General features: G+C 37.1%; 2 protein-coding genes across 3 annotated transcripts; both read right to left on the bottom strand.

Annotated features, from left to right (window-relative positions):
- Positions 1-5,776: 5,776 nt before the first annotated feature.
- LOC135595641 (GDSL esterase/lipase At4g01130-like) lies at positions 5,777-7,869 on the bottom strand. Its single transcript, XM_065086878.1, has 5 exons — positions 7,468-7,869; positions 7,183-7,392; positions 6,853-7,004; positions 6,511-6,781; positions 5,777-6,217 (listed from the first exon to the last, which is right to left on the bottom strand). The coding sequence occupies exons 1-5, from the start codon at positions 7,745-7,747 to the stop codon at positions 5,949-5,951; spliced, it is 1,182 nt and encodes a 393-aa protein (XP_064942950.1). The 5' UTR covers positions 7,748-7,869; the 3' UTR covers positions 5,777-5,948.
- Positions 7,870-11,802: 3,933 nt separating this feature from the next.
- LOC135595640 (DEAD-box ATP-dependent RNA helicase 38-like) lies at positions 11,803-18,080 on the bottom strand. Of its 2 annotated transcripts, XM_065086876.1 has the most exons (8): positions 17,709-18,078; positions 17,243-17,536; positions 16,944-17,171; positions 16,314-16,379; positions 13,403-13,804; positions 13,191-13,302; positions 12,201-12,286; positions 11,803-12,111 (listed from the first exon to the last, which is right to left on the bottom strand). In XM_065086876.1, the coding sequence occupies exons 1-8, from the start codon at positions 17,925-17,927 to the stop codon at positions 12,049-12,051; spliced, it is 1,470 nt and encodes a 489-aa protein (XP_064942948.1). In that variant the 5' UTR covers positions 17,928-18,078; the 3' UTR covers positions 11,803-12,048. The 2 variants fall into 2 exon arrangements, with proteins under 2 accessions (XP_064942948.1, XP_064942949.1); XM_065086877.1 differs by lacking the exon at positions 13,191-13,302 and having other exon boundaries at positions 17,709-18,080.
- Positions 18,081-19,440: the final 1,360 nt, after the last annotated feature.

Here is a 19,440-nt window from a genome sequence, read left to right as displayed (position 1 = left end):
TGTAGGTCACGTTGACCGAATCACTCTAAAACTGATGTGTTCTCTGGTTTGCATTTTATTCTTGTCATTTACATACTGCAAACTACTTTACTTAGTCACTACGCTTTCATACGCTTCCAAGTTATTAAGCTTCCGAAATCGGTTTACGTCGGAAACAGTTTTATCGCAACAAAGTTTTTAAACCGATGATATTTTATTGCTGCACTAATTCACCCTCATTTGATTTTCATTTTATAATCTCCTGTTAATTACCTTTTCACTTGATAAAAAAAGCATTTGTAAGGTTTAGAAGTTCAAAATAAATTAAAATATGATATTTATGTATTCTCTTCCACCAAAAACATTTGTTTTTTTAATAATAAAAATAAAATAAAATAATTAGCGGCGATGACAATTGCGTGTTGGATGATTTGGACGTGAAACAAATCGAGGCCATATGTATGTATGTATTAATACATGCATAGATCCTACGTTAGTGGTGGATTGAATTGTCATGAAAACGAATCTTGATTGTGATGTATTATTCTATACGGATCCAATTGCGTTATATTCATAATATAACTGTTCGAAAAGTTCCTATGGTTAATTTAATCGCAATTGAAGTATTTTCTTCGATGCCTTTACAACTCCACACTTCTCACCACGCATGAAGAATACGATTAAAATGTGTTGGCTAATGTTGTAATGTTACGTATGTGTCTTAAAATAATGTGATGGAGATTGTGACATTCGAAATTATTGAATGTCGATGGCATCAATCTTCTCTCTTTTCTGCTTTAAATGTGAAGGATTTGATGGTCCCACCATTCGAGTAAGCGTGTATGCATTGATTGATAGAAATAATAGAAGATGAACAATAATCGAAGAGGCTTTATTGTAGAAATGAAATAGTTTTAGCTTGAATATATTAACATGTTCCCTCTCCTATTTATGAGAAAAGATTTCCTTCAACCTCAACAGAATAAACAGAATAGAGGATTTTCCTCAACAGAATGAAAAATTTCCTCAATCTTGGATCGATGCAAAGAATTGTTTACAAGCGAGAGGCTTCATGAGTAAGATAAGTGTAGATCGCTGCTGCTGCTGCTGTGATTGCTGTTGCTGTGATGGCACAGGCGTTCCCTTCATTCTCCTTAAGTCTGCCGAATGTTGACAGATCAGCGAAGACTACCACGGTGAGAAAGATGAGGATTGACCACGGAGCCTCTTAGGAATGCAATGGCATTGGTCGCTAGCTGAAGGGTGAAGCTTCACTTTTCTCAGCGACGTTGGTCGCTGGTCGAAGGCAAGAGCGAAGCTTCGCTTTTCTCAACGACATTGGTCGTGGTTGCGATTACGACGGCTGCGACGGTAAAAAAGAAATCTATAGCAATGTTGCAGTGATGCTACTACAACAAAGGAGGAAACTGCAACAGATGAGGAAGCTGTAGCAGAAGAGGAAGGAAAATAGTTACAACGAGGAAGAAAGGTGGGGCAGTGCTGATGAGCAGCACTAGAGATGCCGTAGCGGAAGGGAACGGACGTTGGCGCAGAGTGGCAACACCAATGATGAATTGGCAGCGAGAAGAGAGCTTGCTCTAGGCAAATGGCTCTGATACCATAATAGAAATAATAGAAGATAAGAACAATAATTGAAGAAGCTTTATTATAGAAATAAAATAGCTTTAACTTGAATATATTAATATGTTCGCTCTCCTATGAGGAAGGATTTTGAATAAACAGAATAGAGGATTTTCCTCGATAGAATGAGAAATTTCCTGTTAGGATAATTATCTTCTATCATCGATCACTTAGCCACATATACAAAGTCTATTGACTCAAAGTTGCCATTTTGGATCACGAGATTTTAATTGTCATGTCGTTTAGTGGATCAAAGTCTTATCGTTTGCATGCGAGGCTCCATTATCTATCTATATATATATATATATATATATATATATATATATATATATATATATATATATATATATATATATAAAGGACCTTGTAGTGCTTCATGTCCCCTATTGTGTGACTCATGCTAATCATTAGTATATCTAGGAGGTAGAATATTGCATCAAAACTCACGAACTTTAGGATAGGGACTGTTTGTTATATGCATACTTAGATGTATCGAGACATCCAATTTATTAGTGTATTATTGTATAAGCGAGAAATTTAAGTGCATGTATGATAAGTCATTTAATATAATTAAAAATAATAATCTTAAAAAAAGATAGATATGAAATGTTAGCCAGTGGTAATCATTTAATCATTGCATGACATTGTTGAATGATTCATGAGCATGGAAGATTTTGAAAGCTTGAGTTGTAGATGAGATTATCAAATCAGCAGGACTAAAAGAGTGAGCTGTACTTCTTTTCATCTCCTTATCCTTCCTATTGGTTTGCTCAGCAATTTTTCCGTAAAGCACTGATTTCAACCTAATTGAAGGTGACAAAGCTTTGGTTTAAGTAGATATATAAATAGGACATTATAGATTATATAGGGAGATGGTTTTCTACTCTTAGGAAAGGTTACACTACCTCAATAGGAAGTTATGTTATGCAGGGAGACAGCTGTGCTGTCTCCCTATATAACATAATTGTCTTTTAAGAGGGTAACTATTCACCTCAATTATTAAAAGCTATCTCCCTATATAACATAATTGTCTTTTAAGAGGATAACTATTCACCACAACTATGCCACGTTAATCTCACCTCGACAAATAATTGTCCTAACTATTCTAATCACTTGCAATTAGGTTTCTCCACCTACTTCCTTTTACACTATTCAAATGATGTTAATGCTACCATCTAGAGTCTTTTTGGTTCTTATCTACAACCTTACATCTAGATTTGACGGTGACACTCTATGATTACTATATCCCTAAGCGATTGATTTTGATATTAGTATTTTGACTCAGAAAATGGTTTACAAGCGAGAGACTTCGTTCTACTTAACAGAATAGAGAGATTTTCTAATAATTAAACTTTTTTTTTAAATAAATATTCTTTTGATTTCTGTTTTTGACATGGTAATAAGAAAGTCACTTTTATCTCTCTAGAATTTGAGTCGAGTGCCTATTGCATTCTTTCTTTTTATAGCGAGCTACGTCAAAAGTTTGCATGGCATAAGTTTCACTACTTTAGTCATATTGTCGTGTTTGTTATCTAATAGATAATTAGTTTCTGTAAATTTTTGTCAAACCAATCACTCAATCAGACGTTGATGTGTCATTTCATCCATTTCGAAAATATAGCCTATTCGAGATGATAAAAAATACTTATTCTAAGTTTCAATAATAAAAACATTATTGTATTAAAAAAATCTAGAAATCAAGAATAATCAAACACGGAGTTAAGCAATAATCTTCAAATTTTATGTGGTTTGATAATTCTTGTCTAGTTCGAGTAGAAAAATTAATTTTTTTATTATATTAGTTCGAGTAGAAAAATTTTTAGATTAAATATGATTAAAATTGAATATATAAAATTTAATCTTAGTGATTATAGAAATAAATAATAGAATATAATTAAAGTACAATGATAAAAAAAAGCTTCTTTAAATAAAAGTCTTAAGTATCCCGAATCAGTTATTCAACAAGATGAAAAGATCGATGAAGATATTATTCATGGAGTAACAACTAGATGGTTAATATGGCGATAGAAAAAATATATGGATGCATTTAAGTATTGGACAGTTAAGAAAAAATATATTAAAAAATTATGTTATTGAGATCAAAATGTTAGATGGATGCATAAAGTTATCAGAAATAGAAAAAAAAATACTTTTATTTGTGAACAACTAAGTATCGTTTCGAGAAAAGATTAAAATATATATATATATATATATATATAAGATAATATGAGCATTTATTGAAGGGATCTCCGGATGAGATAATCATAAGAAGTAAAATAATTAATATTAGTGATACGAGAAAAGATTGAAAAAAACATAAAAGACTTAATAGATACTATAAATAAGGACTCAAGCACTTTAAACTTAACTAAACATATGAATTTTTAGAAATATCAACGACAACAAAAGACGCATATAATCAATTCTAAATAATTAATACTTGTAATTTTATTATTATTGGTGTTGCTATAAGATTTCTTCTCAACGATATGAATCCCCAACTTTGTGTTGACTTCACGAGCTAGCATTACAAGCCAAAATCAAATCTTGATATTTTGGTGTTTCCTTTTTGTACATGAACATTTGTAAAATAATTTAAATCCTTTTAGAACTCCATGTTGGGCTGATAGCCCATATTCAGCCCATGTGGGCTAGGGCAGCCCACAGCCCACACCCTCTCTTAACCTAACCCTAATTAAGATTAGGAGGGTGTGGTGGCTGCGTTTTAGAAGCAGAAAAAGACTATAAAAAGGCAGCAACGAGGCAGATCTTGAGAGCCATGGGATTCCAAAAAGAAGAAGGAGAACAAGGCAGAAAAGGAAGAGAAAGAAAGGGAAGAAGACAAGGACAACGCATGTGGGCTAGGGCAGCCCACAGCCCACACCCTCTCTTAACCTAACCCTAATTAAGATTAGGAGGGTGTGGTGGCTGCGTTTTAGAAGCAGAAAAAGACTATAAAAAGGCAGCAACGAGGCAGATCTTGAGAGCCATGGGATTCCAAAAAGAAGAAGGAGAACAAGGCAGAAAAGGAAGAGAAAGAAAGGGAAGAAGACAAGGACAACGCAGAGAGACTGTTCTCAATCATCTAGGGGTTTTGGGCAAGAGATTGAGATTTGTATATTCATTATTCTCATAGTGGATTATCTCTAGTTTGCCCCGTGGTTTTTACCCTTCACATTGAAGGAGTTTATATCCCATCACTCCAAACGATACATGTGACATAGTGAATTATCTCTAGTTTGCCCCGTGGTTTTTACCCTTCACATTGAAGGGGTTTATATCCCATCACTCCAAACGATACATGTGAAGCGTAACTTTGTAAGGGGTTTATATCCCATCACTCCAAACGATACATGTGAAGCGTAACTTTGTCTGTTGACTTGGAAGTGTAATTTGGCGTACATCACATCGAGTAGAAAATTGGACATTGTGATGGTAACAGCTCGCTAAGGCGAGGCGTAGTCCGGTCGAAAGAAAACATGAGGTCCCAAAGACACCACTCTCGCTCATCCAACAGTGATAGGGGAGGGGCCTTTTGTTCCGATTCGAAGTGTCATGTCAACCTCACCCAATCTTCTTAGGATGGCCACTGAGACAGATTCTGATTGGGACATCCAAATAATTCAGTTTTGATTCATAGGTTGGGAAAATCAAAATCGTCGATTTCGTAAGTTTAAATTATTTGATATATATATATATATATATATATATATATGAGGTAAAGTCCAATAATAATTCAATGCTATGACATTTCCAATGATTCTTTTCCTACCGATGGTTTTGATATCAATTATCATAATTTTTTTATTGAGATAATTAATTCATTAACTTAATCTACTTTCAATGTCAACTAGATCAAGATATCACAATCTCTACCTTGTATAAGAGTGAGTACCAAAGAAAAGCTTGAACTTTAGTAGGAGGTAGGCTTAAACACAAATGAGGAACGAATACCTTAATTGGGCCTCCATAATTCGATAGCTTATAACAAAAAAATGGCAGTCAGTGAGAGTGACAGTGAAGACACCATGCACTCGTCATCTCCATTAAAGATTGGAAGGAAACGATTAAGTTCTAAATTGTAAAAGAAACAATCAAATCATTCATAGGGTATGTATGTTCAATTAAACTTTGTACTTTGTCATCAGCCATCATCTTCTTTAAATTTATGCTCATATCATTTATTGTAGAGTCACCTTCAAGCTCATACCACTTCAAAGAAGACACTGTATACCACTATAAAAACTAAGTAACTTATCGTCACTCTTAGACCTGATAAGCTCTGATTTCTTGTTTGCACCTTCTTAAACACAAAAGCTAATTGCCGCTTAACCTATTGGCTGGAGATCACAAAGCTTGGAAAGAGGGAAGGGAGGATGAAAGATGGAACCTCCGAGTACAGCCCCGGTTACTAGTTTGTTTGCAGCTTCTGTGGCATGAATCCCATCCCAGCTCACGTAGTTTTGTGGATCTCCACAAGCAGTTGCAGTCACCTTGATGCCATTTATCACCTTGCTGTTTCCACAGTAAACCTGTGGGTCGAAGTTATAAGCACCACCTCCATGTCCGCAGCAAGCTTTGGTTCCGTAGACGAGTCCTGTATTTATCACTAGTTAGGTCATGATCGGGAATGATGAATGAAGGATAGTGCCAATAAATTTGCATGGAGAAGGCAAAACTTAGATTCACGCGAAGCAAATTAGAGAACTGGAATGCGGAGTCTAGATGGACAGATGTTCGAGTTCTTCCCAAGCCAAAGTCAATGATGGACTATGTTCCCGCTTGCACAGTATTGAAGGGTGTCGGAATGACGGAAGTCTGCTAATCGTCATGTTGCTCGGAGAATTATGATCGAGTCGAGGCCAATAGTGTTTCCGGAGAGGTTATTACCGTGGTTTTTGGGATGTCGAAAGAGCTCGAGCTTGACAGAGTGAGTATCTACATATATGATGGTGGCATCCGGAAGCATGTCTCTCATGTGTTGGAGAGTGTCATTCAACAGATTGTTGTAGTCGACGACGGCATTGTTGTAGGAAATCATGCAGCCGTATGAGTCTAAATCCGAAGTGTTATGAGGAAGCTCTGTCAGAAAAGCTGGGTAACATCCAACGGGGGCGAGGTTGAACACCATGAACGTCCGCCCTCCGATGTCATGGATCTCCTGCATAACACAGAAATGGCGAGTGAATCCGCTTCCTGCGGAACACAGATGACAGCAGCTTCCTGTTTCACCTTTATGGTCCAGGCAATCTGAGATGCGACCTGAGGAAGATACTGCTTGACTGCTCCGATGCCGAGAGATCCCAGTTCGGAGGTGAAGTCGTTCTGGCCGATGTCGAAGGTGTAGAGTGATTGACCGAAGACATTGCCAGGAGGAAGATGTTCTGAATCATGAACATGATCGATCTTAGAAGCTTTCCATGGCATGGTTAATTTTAGATCATTCAGTACTGTAAATCGTTTTCATGTTCGCCAACAGGCTAAAATATTTGCTCCTCTGTCTGCATCATTCGACGACTAAAGAAACCATGAAACGCACATGTAGAATGAGTGGCATTTTACCAGTTCCCTTCAGCGCAAGAACTCTGGTTCTGAGATCTTTCATTTGGTTGAGCTGAATCCCCAAGGAGAACGGGCTGATTCCGGTGACGAAGAGGGAGGTGTTGGGCAGCCGTACCGTCGAGGCCAACGTCGCGAAGTTGGCGCCGTGCCGGAAGTCCGAGCCGATGGACTGCAGGTAGGGGCTGAGGAACGGCAATCCGAGTGCCTGAGCTGCGCATTTCCAAGAAGCAGAGCCATCTTTCACCACCAAGCAAGAAAGAGAAACCATCGAAGCATGGTCAGTACCTAAGAAATCGATGATGAGCCTGCCGTCGGAAGCGCGGCCGGACGGTCTTTTAAAGTAGGTCATGCCGAAGGGGCCGGTCTGCGCCGGGAACGCCGCCCAGAAGCCGCCGGTGTCGGAGTTGGAGTCCCCGAAGTTGAAGATCGCCGGGAACACGCATCTGGCTTCGCTGGCGGGGCCGGAACAGGCGAAGAACAGCAGGGTAAAGAACAAGAACGGCAATGGGGATACCGGCCGGCTTCCGGCAGGAGAAACGAGCGAGGGAGTGTTCCTACGCACCATGGTGGGGGCAAAGAGGGAGGTGGCGAGCGAGGAGGGCGGGTTTTACGAGTCAGTGAGAAGTGTCGGCGGATCATTGCCTGTACACTGACTTCGATGGGTGATTGTAAGGCATCGCAGCTGGGCAGACAAGGTAATTGGGCCGCGGAGATGGAAAGAGAGAACATGGCGAACGATGGAGGCATCATCGAGGGAATCAGACAAGATTTGACAGCTGGTGGAGGCGTCATGGAGGGATCATTATCCTGCGGCTGGATTCGGTGTCGTGAGCCAGAAAGATCCAACGCCGGGGACGGTAAAGATGGTGATTCCACGGAAAACGGGAAAGAGCAAGAGGATTCAATGCTCTTCTCTTTAATGTCGAATATGTTTCATTAATTTACGTATATATTTTAGGTCGAATCTTTCCCCACACACAAAAAAAAAAACCTTCACTTTTTGACTTTTTTGACAAGTATTTTTTTTTTATTTATAGAATTTTTTAACTGTATTTCATTTTAAGTTTGTTATTGGAAATCTTTACTATTGGTAATCCCTTAAAAAAATGTAAGTATAATTTTATTATTTACACTATCTCAATTACCAATTTGATTCTTTTGTTTTTCACAAACCTTAATGTCACTTATTGCTCATAGCTCCCTCATCGTGATGATGCCCTCTCGACATGGCTCATGATTAAAAGAATAATAATAATAAGGAAAAGATGATCAGCGCATTTGCGTTTGTTCGATATCATTTGATATTGTAGATGTCGTGATTAGGAGAAAAGAGGAAAAATAATGAGAATGTTTACATCAATTTGTTGAGAGATATACTAAAAATATTAATAATTTTAAAAATGAGATGTGAATAGCAAAGAATCTTGCTATTGGCAACCCTCTTTTTTCTTTTTTTTTTTGCTATTGATAACCTCCTTGTTATTGACAACCCATAAATAAATAATAATAAAATATTTTTATTATTTATAATCTCTCAATTACCAATAATCCTCAATTACAAATCTCCTCCTCTATCTCCCCTCGTTGTCCGACACTACTTATCGTTTCGATACGATATATTATCCGTCACTCAAAAGAGAATAAGACAAAAAAAAAAGAGTTGCCAATATAAATCTCGATACTAAAAAAGGGTTGCTAATAGATTTTTTTTTTCTTATACTTGGCATACCCTTAATTTGGTAACCAACTACCTACCTTTTTTTTCTTTACCTCTTTTCCTATAGGTCGATACATAAGATGAATTATCTTAATTATAATATTTTTACACTATATTTTAGTATTTTATATAATCTTATAATATTTCTAGCAATACCATGAAAATATAAAAATATTATAACTAGACTGGTTTATCTTATAGATCTATCCATAAGAAAAGAAAGAAAAAAAAGATAAATGACTAGAGGTATTCTAGGTATTAGACACCATATATATATATATATATATATATATATATATATATATATATATATATATATATATATATATATATATATATATATATATTCTCTCTAAGTTAAGGTAATCGATGTGCAAAAATAAAGGTGTTATTAACTATCACATAGATTAAAGATGCTCCAAAGAAGATTGTGTGACGAAATCCCCCTACGACACTCAAGTCAAAATTCTCTTGAGATTGGAGAACGAATGCTCGAGAAAAGCTGTTGAAAGAAGAAATAGAAAGTGGTCGAGTAGAATCTGAAGAATCAAATTTTGTTTCTCGAAAAGAGAGTTTTGGCAGTCATTTATTTGTATGAGCTTGTATGTACGACCTGAACGTCTAGTAGTACTTCCGCATATCGAATAACAAAAACAATTTTATGACATGTATTTGTTGTAACAAAAACAAGTTATTATTTTTCAGTTTGGGTTTTCTTCACATTTATACCGTCACAATTCTAAAATCTCAATAATTGCCCCTTGAAAGTAATCAAATTTTGATTATTAATTAAAAACATTTTTTTTACCCTGAGCTTGTAAACTTTTTTGAGTGATTAATAAGCTCTTTACCTAAATTTTGATTATTAATTAAAAATATTTTTTTGAGGATTCATAAGCTCTCTTATGCACAAAGATTAATGTTTTTCCGATGTGATCACTTCCCGATATTGGTTTCGATAAAGAGACTGGTCAGACCTCGATAATCATGTTTATATTTATATTTTATAGTTAGATCTTTACCTAACCATTTGTGGTCAATGAAATATTTCTTATAATATGAATTATTCAAAATATTTTTTTTTTCTAATTCTCTTTATGTGATGCATTTGTCAATATGATTTTTTTTTTATCATTTTCTGTACTTAAAGATGAATATTTTTCGTGATAATATTATATTTTTCTATCGAAACATAAGACAATTTATTTAGAGTATATAACACTAGTCCAAAATGATTCAACTAAACTTCAATAATATGGTCATTGTGATATGCTATTGATTTTCTTATCATGTCTAATAATAATCATTTGTCATAATAATAGTCATTTATCACATCATAATAAGTTATAAAATATTTAAATTAATAATTATAAATTTAAGATGAATTATTGAAAAAATCTTTTATTTTTTAAATTTTTTTGCTTAGCGTCTCTATTTTAAAAAATTATGAAACAACGCTCCTAACAATGTGAAAAGATCATTTTGCCCATTCTTTTGCCATATTCACCGTCACCCATAACCAACAAAACTGCCTCCGTTGACCCCACCAATCGAGCCATTGCACACTTTGCCTGCAACCCTCGCATGAGGTAGCAACAATGAAGGTGTGCGCCTCTCTTTCATCCCTTGCGTCCAACAATGAGGGTGCACAATCATCTTCTCTTTATCCTTACTTGCGATCAATGATGCACCCTCTTTCTTCCCATCCTACGATCAATGACGAAGGTTATGGACAAATGAAAAAGACAGATCTACGAACGACATTGCGATAAGCTATCCTCGTGCGAGAGGACTACGTAAGAGCGACTATTCAGGGAGAAGAGAGTGACTAGCAGGACAGATGCTTGAAAAACAAATTGGTAAAGTAAAAATTCTATTTGAGAAATCATCCATAAATTTATGTATTTTTGAAAAAATATCTGGGGTGTGTTATAATTTTTTCGAAGAACACCGTCGTCAAAGAGAATTTATATGATTGATCCACTTGACTTTACTCGCATAGATAAGAAAAAAAACGAAGGATAAATACAACATTAATGCACACATACGCCATATCTGCCCCTTCTTATCTCTATCCACAGGAACCGACAACGTGACGTTTTCTATGCTTCCATGCCGACAGCCAGCGCCTCGTGTCATTTTCTACCGCAACTCGGTTGTACAAAATAACAAGTGTTCGTCCCACCGCATTAACTAACCGTACCAGATGCTTCGTGGGAGCTTATCTTAAAGGCACCACGGCAACCTCCCGTCTCCCTAGTACTAGATAGATCTGTCTCAGGAGAGTGCTCCCGTGGTTGAGAGATGGATTCTGTGGCACAGGAGGTGGCCGAGGATAGAGCGGCGGGAAGAGGTCAGCAGCAGCAGCAGCAGGAACGTGAGCGCGGGAAGGAGAGTTCGAGGAGCGCGTCGTCGAGCCGGTGGCAGAGGAGCGGTCGGGGCGAGAGCGAGGTGATACCGGAGTGGAAGCTCAAGTGCCTGTGCGCGGAGCGCGGCGTGCCGGTGATCATGAGCGGAAGCTTGAACATAGGAGGCTGCTTCTGATGGCCATCGGCTTGAAGATGGCCGGATTTATGATGTTATTATGCTGTTTCCTGTGTGATATTTGTGAACGCTCTTCTCTCTCGTGATTTAGTCACGAGATATGACTGTGTAAACTTTTCCCTTCTGATGTGGGAGAACTCGTGTTATCTTTGTGCGTGGAACAAAGTTGTGGTGGTTGGTGCCGCTAACTTGCGTGCGATACGGTGGCCTGATTGGAATTATCCGACCCCCGCGAAGCTCTTAAAGATGTCATATCCTGCAATTATAGAAGGTTCAATCACCAGTGAACCGATCAATATATCAACATACATAGTGCCCATAGTCACTCGTAATTTACACAAGTACCGAGTTCATGAACGTCAAGTTCAATGTACAAATGTCTAATTTTCACATAATATTTATTATAACGAGTGAAAAATAAGCCTCGAGAATTTGATCGTTCAACTATTAAACGGTATCTCCTAATAGCTACACCATTAAACAACTAGAAAATCACTCGCCAGAAATAATTAAAACAAAATAAGTACAAAATTCTCTGCTTGTTATAATCAAAAGCACAACGCATCAAGCATATCGATAACATACATGGCGGCAGCAAACTTGTTTCATAGCAAACCAGCATCTTTCAGAGCAGACTCAAAATCTTCCTCACTCCTCCAGTTAGGAATCTGTGGTACAGGGAGGTGTCATCCGGTTTCTTAAGATATTTCTACATAATCTGGTGCATACGGAGGAGAATAAATTAGGAGGACATTACCTCAGGAATATGATGCTGGAAATGACGCTCGATTTTCTCCATGACTGACCTGTCCCTATCAGTGCACAAGAAGTTGAAGACAGCACCTATCGCCAGATTAATCAGTAGAACACCACAAGGTTAAGTTTCGCAACTTGCACAATAACAGATTGCATCCTATCAAATGAATCTAAACCATCACGAAAAGAAATGTCGCATGACTCAGCAAAAAAAAAAAAAAGATGTGGAGCATACATGTAAGGTATAACATATATCAAACGACACGGCAAGACCAGTATTATAACAACTAAGGATTTCCCATTATTTTGTTCATCCAGGCTTAAGTTCAAATGAAAATACAAAATATCGCCCTGGTATGTGACTAAATCTAAGTAGTTAAAAGGCATTAAACCCTTGCCCTATTGTTGCAACCTAGAGAACGTGATAGATAAGAAATGATCTTTCAGCATAATATTCGCAACGGTGAAGAAGGGAGTATCAAGGCAACCAAATAGCAAAATGACCTATAACGGTGGTGCTTACTAAGGCCAAATCAAGAATTTACAAAATGATTAAGTTCTCATTTAATAAATTACTTAAGAGACAAGTGACAAAAGAAAAGAATTGTAAAACTGTAAGCAACAAAAATCTGTGATGTCCCAATAAAAAGGTAAAACTAAGTAGTAGGCAAATATTTATACAACTAAAATTACATAATCTTTTATCTTTCTACATTATAACAAAATGATACAGTAATAAAATAGATAAGCCACATTGAATCATATGTATATGCAGGTCACACATGCTTATTTTGATTACATAAACAGCTACACACACCGGAAATGCAGTAACACTACGAATATACATTGCATAAGCAGGGTCGTAGGGACACACATGCAAATGCAGCTGCATTCACCCTTTTAGAACAATGGGTTTAAAGGTAGTTATTATAACTGAAGAAATCATTGATTGAGGATGTGACATATTATCCAAAGCAACGATAAAAATTACCCTTGCTACCAAAGCGGCCAGTTCTACCAACTCTATGTAGATATAGTTCACAATCTGGTTCTGATGGATTGTCATGCTTTATAGGAAGATCATAGTTGATAACCAAATTAACCTTCAACGGAACAAGAAAAGCATAAGAATTATTGATTTCAAAGATCTATCTCTAAATAAATAAATTTAAAATCTATCTTGTAGATAAATAAATTTAATACCTGTCTTTGATCAAAACCTCGAGCAAGGAGATCAGTTGTAATGAGGACTTTGGTTAATCCATCTTTAAATTCTTTTATAATTTGGTCTCTGTCTTCTTGCTTGAGAGCACCTTGAACTGATGTACACTCATAGCCCTCTTCAGTCAACGATTGGTGTAACATGCGAGCACTATTTCTTGTACGGACAAATATTATAGTCTGTCCTACTTTTTGCCCAAATTCAAAAATTTTGTCCTTTATTACTTCTACTTTGGAAAGTTCATCTGGACATTGGACCTTATATTGCTTTACTTTTTCCAACGTGAGTTCTTCTTTCTTCACAAATATTTGATTTCCATCTTTGATTACCCTTGATACAAATGCCTTGACAGCTTCATTGAATGTAGCAGAAAAAAGAAGCACCTAACAACAAAAATCAAGAAAAAGAGCAATAAGTTCAACCTCATCTATTTCAATTAGTAACAGCAATTTACAGTAACATAAGACCGAATATGACAGAGACGAAATGAAAGAAAATTTGAAATATCCCAAGGATTACAGTATATGACCTCCATAGCATTTATTAAGCTGCATATGATTCTTGTGGCAAAAACAAACCAAACAAGTCAGTAAACTTGAGTAGTTTGGTAGGCTTCGCATGTATTGTTGATGATTACACAAGTGAATACAAAAACTATAAGAAAATCAACCACAAGGCTCAATAAGAAATTCTACTAACTACAAGGTTAGTAGAGATTGTATCAATCATAAGGTTAAATAAGAAATTGTAAATATAAACTAGAAAACTCACTATAACAAACACAAAAGTAAGCAGTCTAACAATGGGAAATATAGTTAGAATAACATCTTATGCACAACACAACATGTTCACTCTTAAACAAGAACAGAATGATAACAATGATTCAGCAGGAGGCTTAATGATTGTGAAAAAAGCTAACTCTGATTAGTGGAACTAAGAGTTCATTGAATGTTTGCAATTAGATATGTCATGAACACATGGTTAAGCATTTTAGTGTGAATGACTGCACACAGTTGTTCTATGTGCTTCACGGAGCCAGGGACGACCAACAAAGAATAATACCAGATTTTTCTACCACTTTCCATTAACTGTTTATTGATTAAACAAATTCCTAGCTTACAAGCTGTTATCTGTTTTACTTCACCCGGAAATTATCAGGAGATCTAATTTTCCAATAATTCCCTGGTAAATCTTGAATGGACTCTGTAAGTTAATGAAAAAAAAAATCCTATCTAGAAAATTCTGAAATGGCACCTTTATTCCTGAGGATCTCCACTATGAAGACAGTCTCACAGTCAATTTACTTTCTGCTAAGTACTTCAAGGTTTGAACTTTGAATATATTGGGAAATTTGCAAAGTGGTGTTTACAAACTAGGATCTGGGGGAGAAAGTCTCACATGAAGATATACCATCAAGTCTTACTACATGGGAAATGAATATATAGCAAATCTTAACATTATATCAATTGTCTCAGGAGATCTCCTCAATACCAAGAACATCAGTAAAATTGGCAAATGAAAAGAATTGGTATCAAAAAATAAGAACTACAAGCTGCATTTGCACAGGAACAGGTAACCAAAGCAAGTATCTAGCTTCAAAATTAAATATCTAGCTCAGGTTTGTAGCTCAAGGTTGCCTACCATTCTAGAATTATGCATCTATGTTCAGTTGAGAGGAAAGAGAAGAGAAAGGTTGAAGATAAAGGAAAGTTAATTATACAAAGGTCATTTTATATCCAAAACAGAGATGGTAAGCATCAACAAATATTACAATTTGAAAAATCGAATGCAGAATTAAAAGGATATAGAAAAATGTAATAAACCACAAACAGAAGAGAAATAAAGTGTAAGGTACAACAAAATTTACTACCAACAACCTATGAAATTAATTCAAAAATGAGAGAAGGATATCTAAAAGCATATTATAGTGGATATGCATGAATGTACAATTAGAAAGAAAGTAAGGCTAGAGTTTATACAATCATAGGCTAGGTTCAACAAAGACAGAAAAACAAATTAACATGTATGGAAACCTATTGAAGAAAGGGGACCATTGATGTTCTAGGAATCAGGAAGGAGAAATGTTGCCACCCCAAGTTCAAGATTATAAGGCGGGTGTAATTCGGTCCGAGACAAGACCAGATTGGTGCAAGAAACCAAATCTTGTAACCTCTACACTGCTTCAGCAATCCATTGTGGCCAACTTGAGAAACTAGATTCAAAGAAGAAAAGAACTATGAAATTTCTTCTCAATATTTATGTTGCATACATTAAAAGTTTTTATTTTGAGGTTAGGGCTCTACTGTTGTGAAATTACTTCTCCATATTTATGTATGGCTAAGCTAGGATGCACATGCTCCTCGGGTCCCCTTTCCTTTCTACTTAATCACGCAAGCCCTGTCATTTATCAACATTGAGCTACATATTAGCTACCCACAAACAACTTCCTTGTTTGGATTTCCTAACAAGGACTTGAAGAACAAAAATGGTAAGGCTTAACGTTCAGCATAGTTGTACCAGATACCCAACCCTATGATCTTAAGTACTTGTATGGTTTGCTGTTCTCATGCAACTCCAAGCAAGGTGCAATCATTCACCTGTTACGGGAGGAAGACATACTTACAAGTACTGCATAAATATATGACACCATGATACATAGTTATTATCTTGTTGATGATATATTCTGTCAGACAAGAACCTTGCTGCTGTTGGTTACTTCCAAATCTGGGTAACTAGATATGGGCCAGTAACTAGATATGTCTTAGTTTGTAAACTATTTGCAATGTGATCTGGAGAAATTCTTGCATAAACAAACTCAGAAGAAAAAAAACAGTATCATGCTGAACTTAGAAACCTAAACATGAAATCTAACTGCATCATAAAAAACCAAACCTGGCAACCACCACTGCTTCTTTGAATCTCTTTCATGATCCTTTCAGAATCATCCCTAAAGCCATCCTGTACCAAAAAAAATAAGATAGACAACCAAACAAAATAATCCAAGAAAGATGACTACAAAGATAGAAGTAAACAAACGACATGAAACCAAAGTTTATCAAAATAATTTCCTGAGAAATATCAACAGATCATCTTGAAGACAGACAAATGAGTTTATTAGGAAAATAATAATAATTCCTCGTTAAAATATTAATCAATACCTTCAGGTACTAGTCAATTCCAATAATTAGGACTGAAATTGATCACATGATTCAGGATCAGATCAAATAGTGTGGCTAATTTGTTTTCTTTCTTCGTTGTTTTTCTTTTGAAAAGATTTAATATCAATTAGGATCAACTAGTGATTGGCCAGGATCGACCAGGTTTCATAGGATTGAGTCAAATGCCTTCAAGATAAACAGAAATTCAGGTTCAAAGATATTGGATAGCATGCACAACAAAGGTAAATTGTACTGTCATAGAAAACCACTAATGATTGTCCTGTTGGGGAGGCATTACAAAACTATTATTGAAGAAGTAATTTATCACTACTTAAGATTTTTAAAATATGGTATGAAGTGCTACCTCGGCTAGCATATGATCTGCCTCATCAAAAACAAGTATCTTCATGTCCCTTGTGCTCAATTTTTTTGCTGAAGTCCACTTCTTAATGGTTCCCGGAGTGCCAATCACTACTTGCTCAGTTACTGGTGGACGTTTATTTATTGGAATATAATTAGCAGAATCAGATGGAATAGCACACATTGAAGTTATGCCAGTATACTTTCCCATCTTCAGAAGGACCGCATGATTCTGCATCATTCATCTGAATAGTTACAACCTGCTATTCCAAATGCTGCGTACTTAAACAGGAATTAATTTACCTGCTGAGCCAACTCTCTAGTAGGGCAGATGCAGATGGCTTGTGGTATCTTCCTCTTTGGATCGACTCGACTCAACATTCCAAGCACAAAACATGTGGTCTTCCCTGAGCCATTGTGAGCTTGAGCTACCAAATCTTTATACGGAGGCGTGAGAATCATAGGTAGAGTAATAGCCTGTATTTTGCTAGGCTTACTAAAACCCATCTCAACATACAACCCTTTGATAAGCTCATCCGACAATTTCAAGTCTTCGAACGTCACAGCAGAAGTGTAGACAGTATCACCGGATGTAACCTATTCAATTTATAAATCATTATTTCACGAAAGGCTAACCCAGTCACACGATTTCCCCTCGATACTGACAAGATCCATCCGATATAAAGCATCAAACCCAGTCGGAATAAAACAGCTCAAAAACCCTAACATCGGACTATACTATATCGAGAACAATAATACGAAGCCTTACCGCTTTAATTTCCGAATCGTCGGGATCATCCAGCAGACGTTCACCGCTGTCCTTCCCGTCGGAGATGGAGAGCGACTCGATCTTCTTCAACTCCGAGGGTTGGGCTTCGTCGGCGGCCTGCGAAGGCGGCGCGGCGGCTTCCTTCTCTTCGTCCGACTCTTCGTCGGCCCATGACCGCTTTTCCTCCGTCTTTGCCGGCGGCGCAGCGTTCTCCGCCATGGAATGGATCGGAGGAAGAGAGATTCCGAGGCGAGGAGATCTCGATAGACAACGACGCGAAAATGACGACGGACGCCTACAAAACCAAATTTGCGCTGTCTCGGCTTAAATCTAACGCGAAAAGGGCCGCCGGCCGTTCACTGCGTTATTTCCATTTTTTTTCTCACCCAATTTTCTCGGTACCCGACTGTCTTCCTGCATTGATGGAAAGGCAATGGTGGCCCACCAGTTCGTGGACCCATGATTACCTCCAATCACAAGGCAAGTAACTATTAGCCCAAAATCGACTTCGTCAGATACACCGCAGGGACTCGAACACCGATTCACCAGGAGTGTAGAAGACATACATGCTTTATTGGCAGAAGAAAAGAACAACGTCGTTGCTCAACACAATTATTCTTCGTTACTGGATGCTTAATCGTATTGAATTTTTAGTTTCTATTACTTTTAAATATATAATCTTCCTCGTTTAGATCATTTGTTCGTTTTTCATCTCATGTCGTTACACGTCAAATTGTCCAATTTACTGGATATTTCTCAAAACTAGCCCATATGACCTTTAAATTCTTATAAAAAATATACAGGTAATTCTTTATAATTTTGTTGCTAGTCAAACTGTTAGGGAGTACTATGCCATAGCCAAGGTGTAAGCTCGGCTTGGTCCTCTCCCGGATGTGTAAAGTTGTCCATGTGGATACTTGAGCGGAGGAAATCGATGTCGAGTCAAGTCGTCGGATCTAAGTTTCGTCTCCCAAGTGAGATATTTTCTTGAGTTATTTGCTTCTTCGTCGTTGAATTCCTACACAAAAGGTCGAGATCAAGATTTTCTGACCCGACCCTTTCGAAGCTTAAATCAGAGTTGAGTGAAGTTAAGAGGAGTTTCCTTTTTTTTTTCCTCTTCCCTCGGTGTTGGTCAAGGGGTCGACATTTTATACCTGTGAACAGGAGTCGGTCGTATATGGTATGTTAATGACAATCGACTCCACGAGCGATAGCTTTTGTGTGAACGTCGATCGACCAACATGTACTAGTGTCGTGCGACGCGATTCGGAGTTTTCCGGAACGGCTTTGTGACATGCGACACCATCTTATATGACATCGGAGGAGAGACAGTCATCCCATTAGCATTGGGGTTTCTCTTTAGCGTTGACGTGGTTGCTGATTGCTGATCGTTGTCTCGTGGGTGATACCAAAATATGCCATATATCTCATCTTCTTCGTATATCTAAAACACAGTTCTTTTGGTCATCTTATTATTAATGATCCGTATCATCTAGCGCGATTAAGAACTGGTTCGCGATGAAGCGGTGGTCGCTTCGAAGGAACAATTTCTTGAGTTGATGTCACACGGCGTCTCTTTCCATTCTCTTTTCTGCGCAGTATCTGCTGTGGTCCTCGTCATCTTCCACCTTCCTGCCCTCCTCCAGTGGATCCTCGACAATTATTTGTTATTCTTTAAAAATCAATAGTTGTTTGGTTTTCCATGCGACTTTATGTTTTGTAGAATCCGAAA

Source organism: Musa acuminata, chromosome BXJ1-10 (assembly GCF_036884655.1).
Source record: "Musa acuminata AAA Group cultivar baxijiao chromosome BXJ1-10, Cavendish_Baxijiao_AAA, whole genome shotgun sequence".
NCBI lineage: Eukaryota > Viridiplantae > Streptophyta > Magnoliopsida > Zingiberales > Musaceae > Musa > Musa acuminata.
This window is presented reverse-complemented; position numbering and strand designations above follow the sequence as displayed.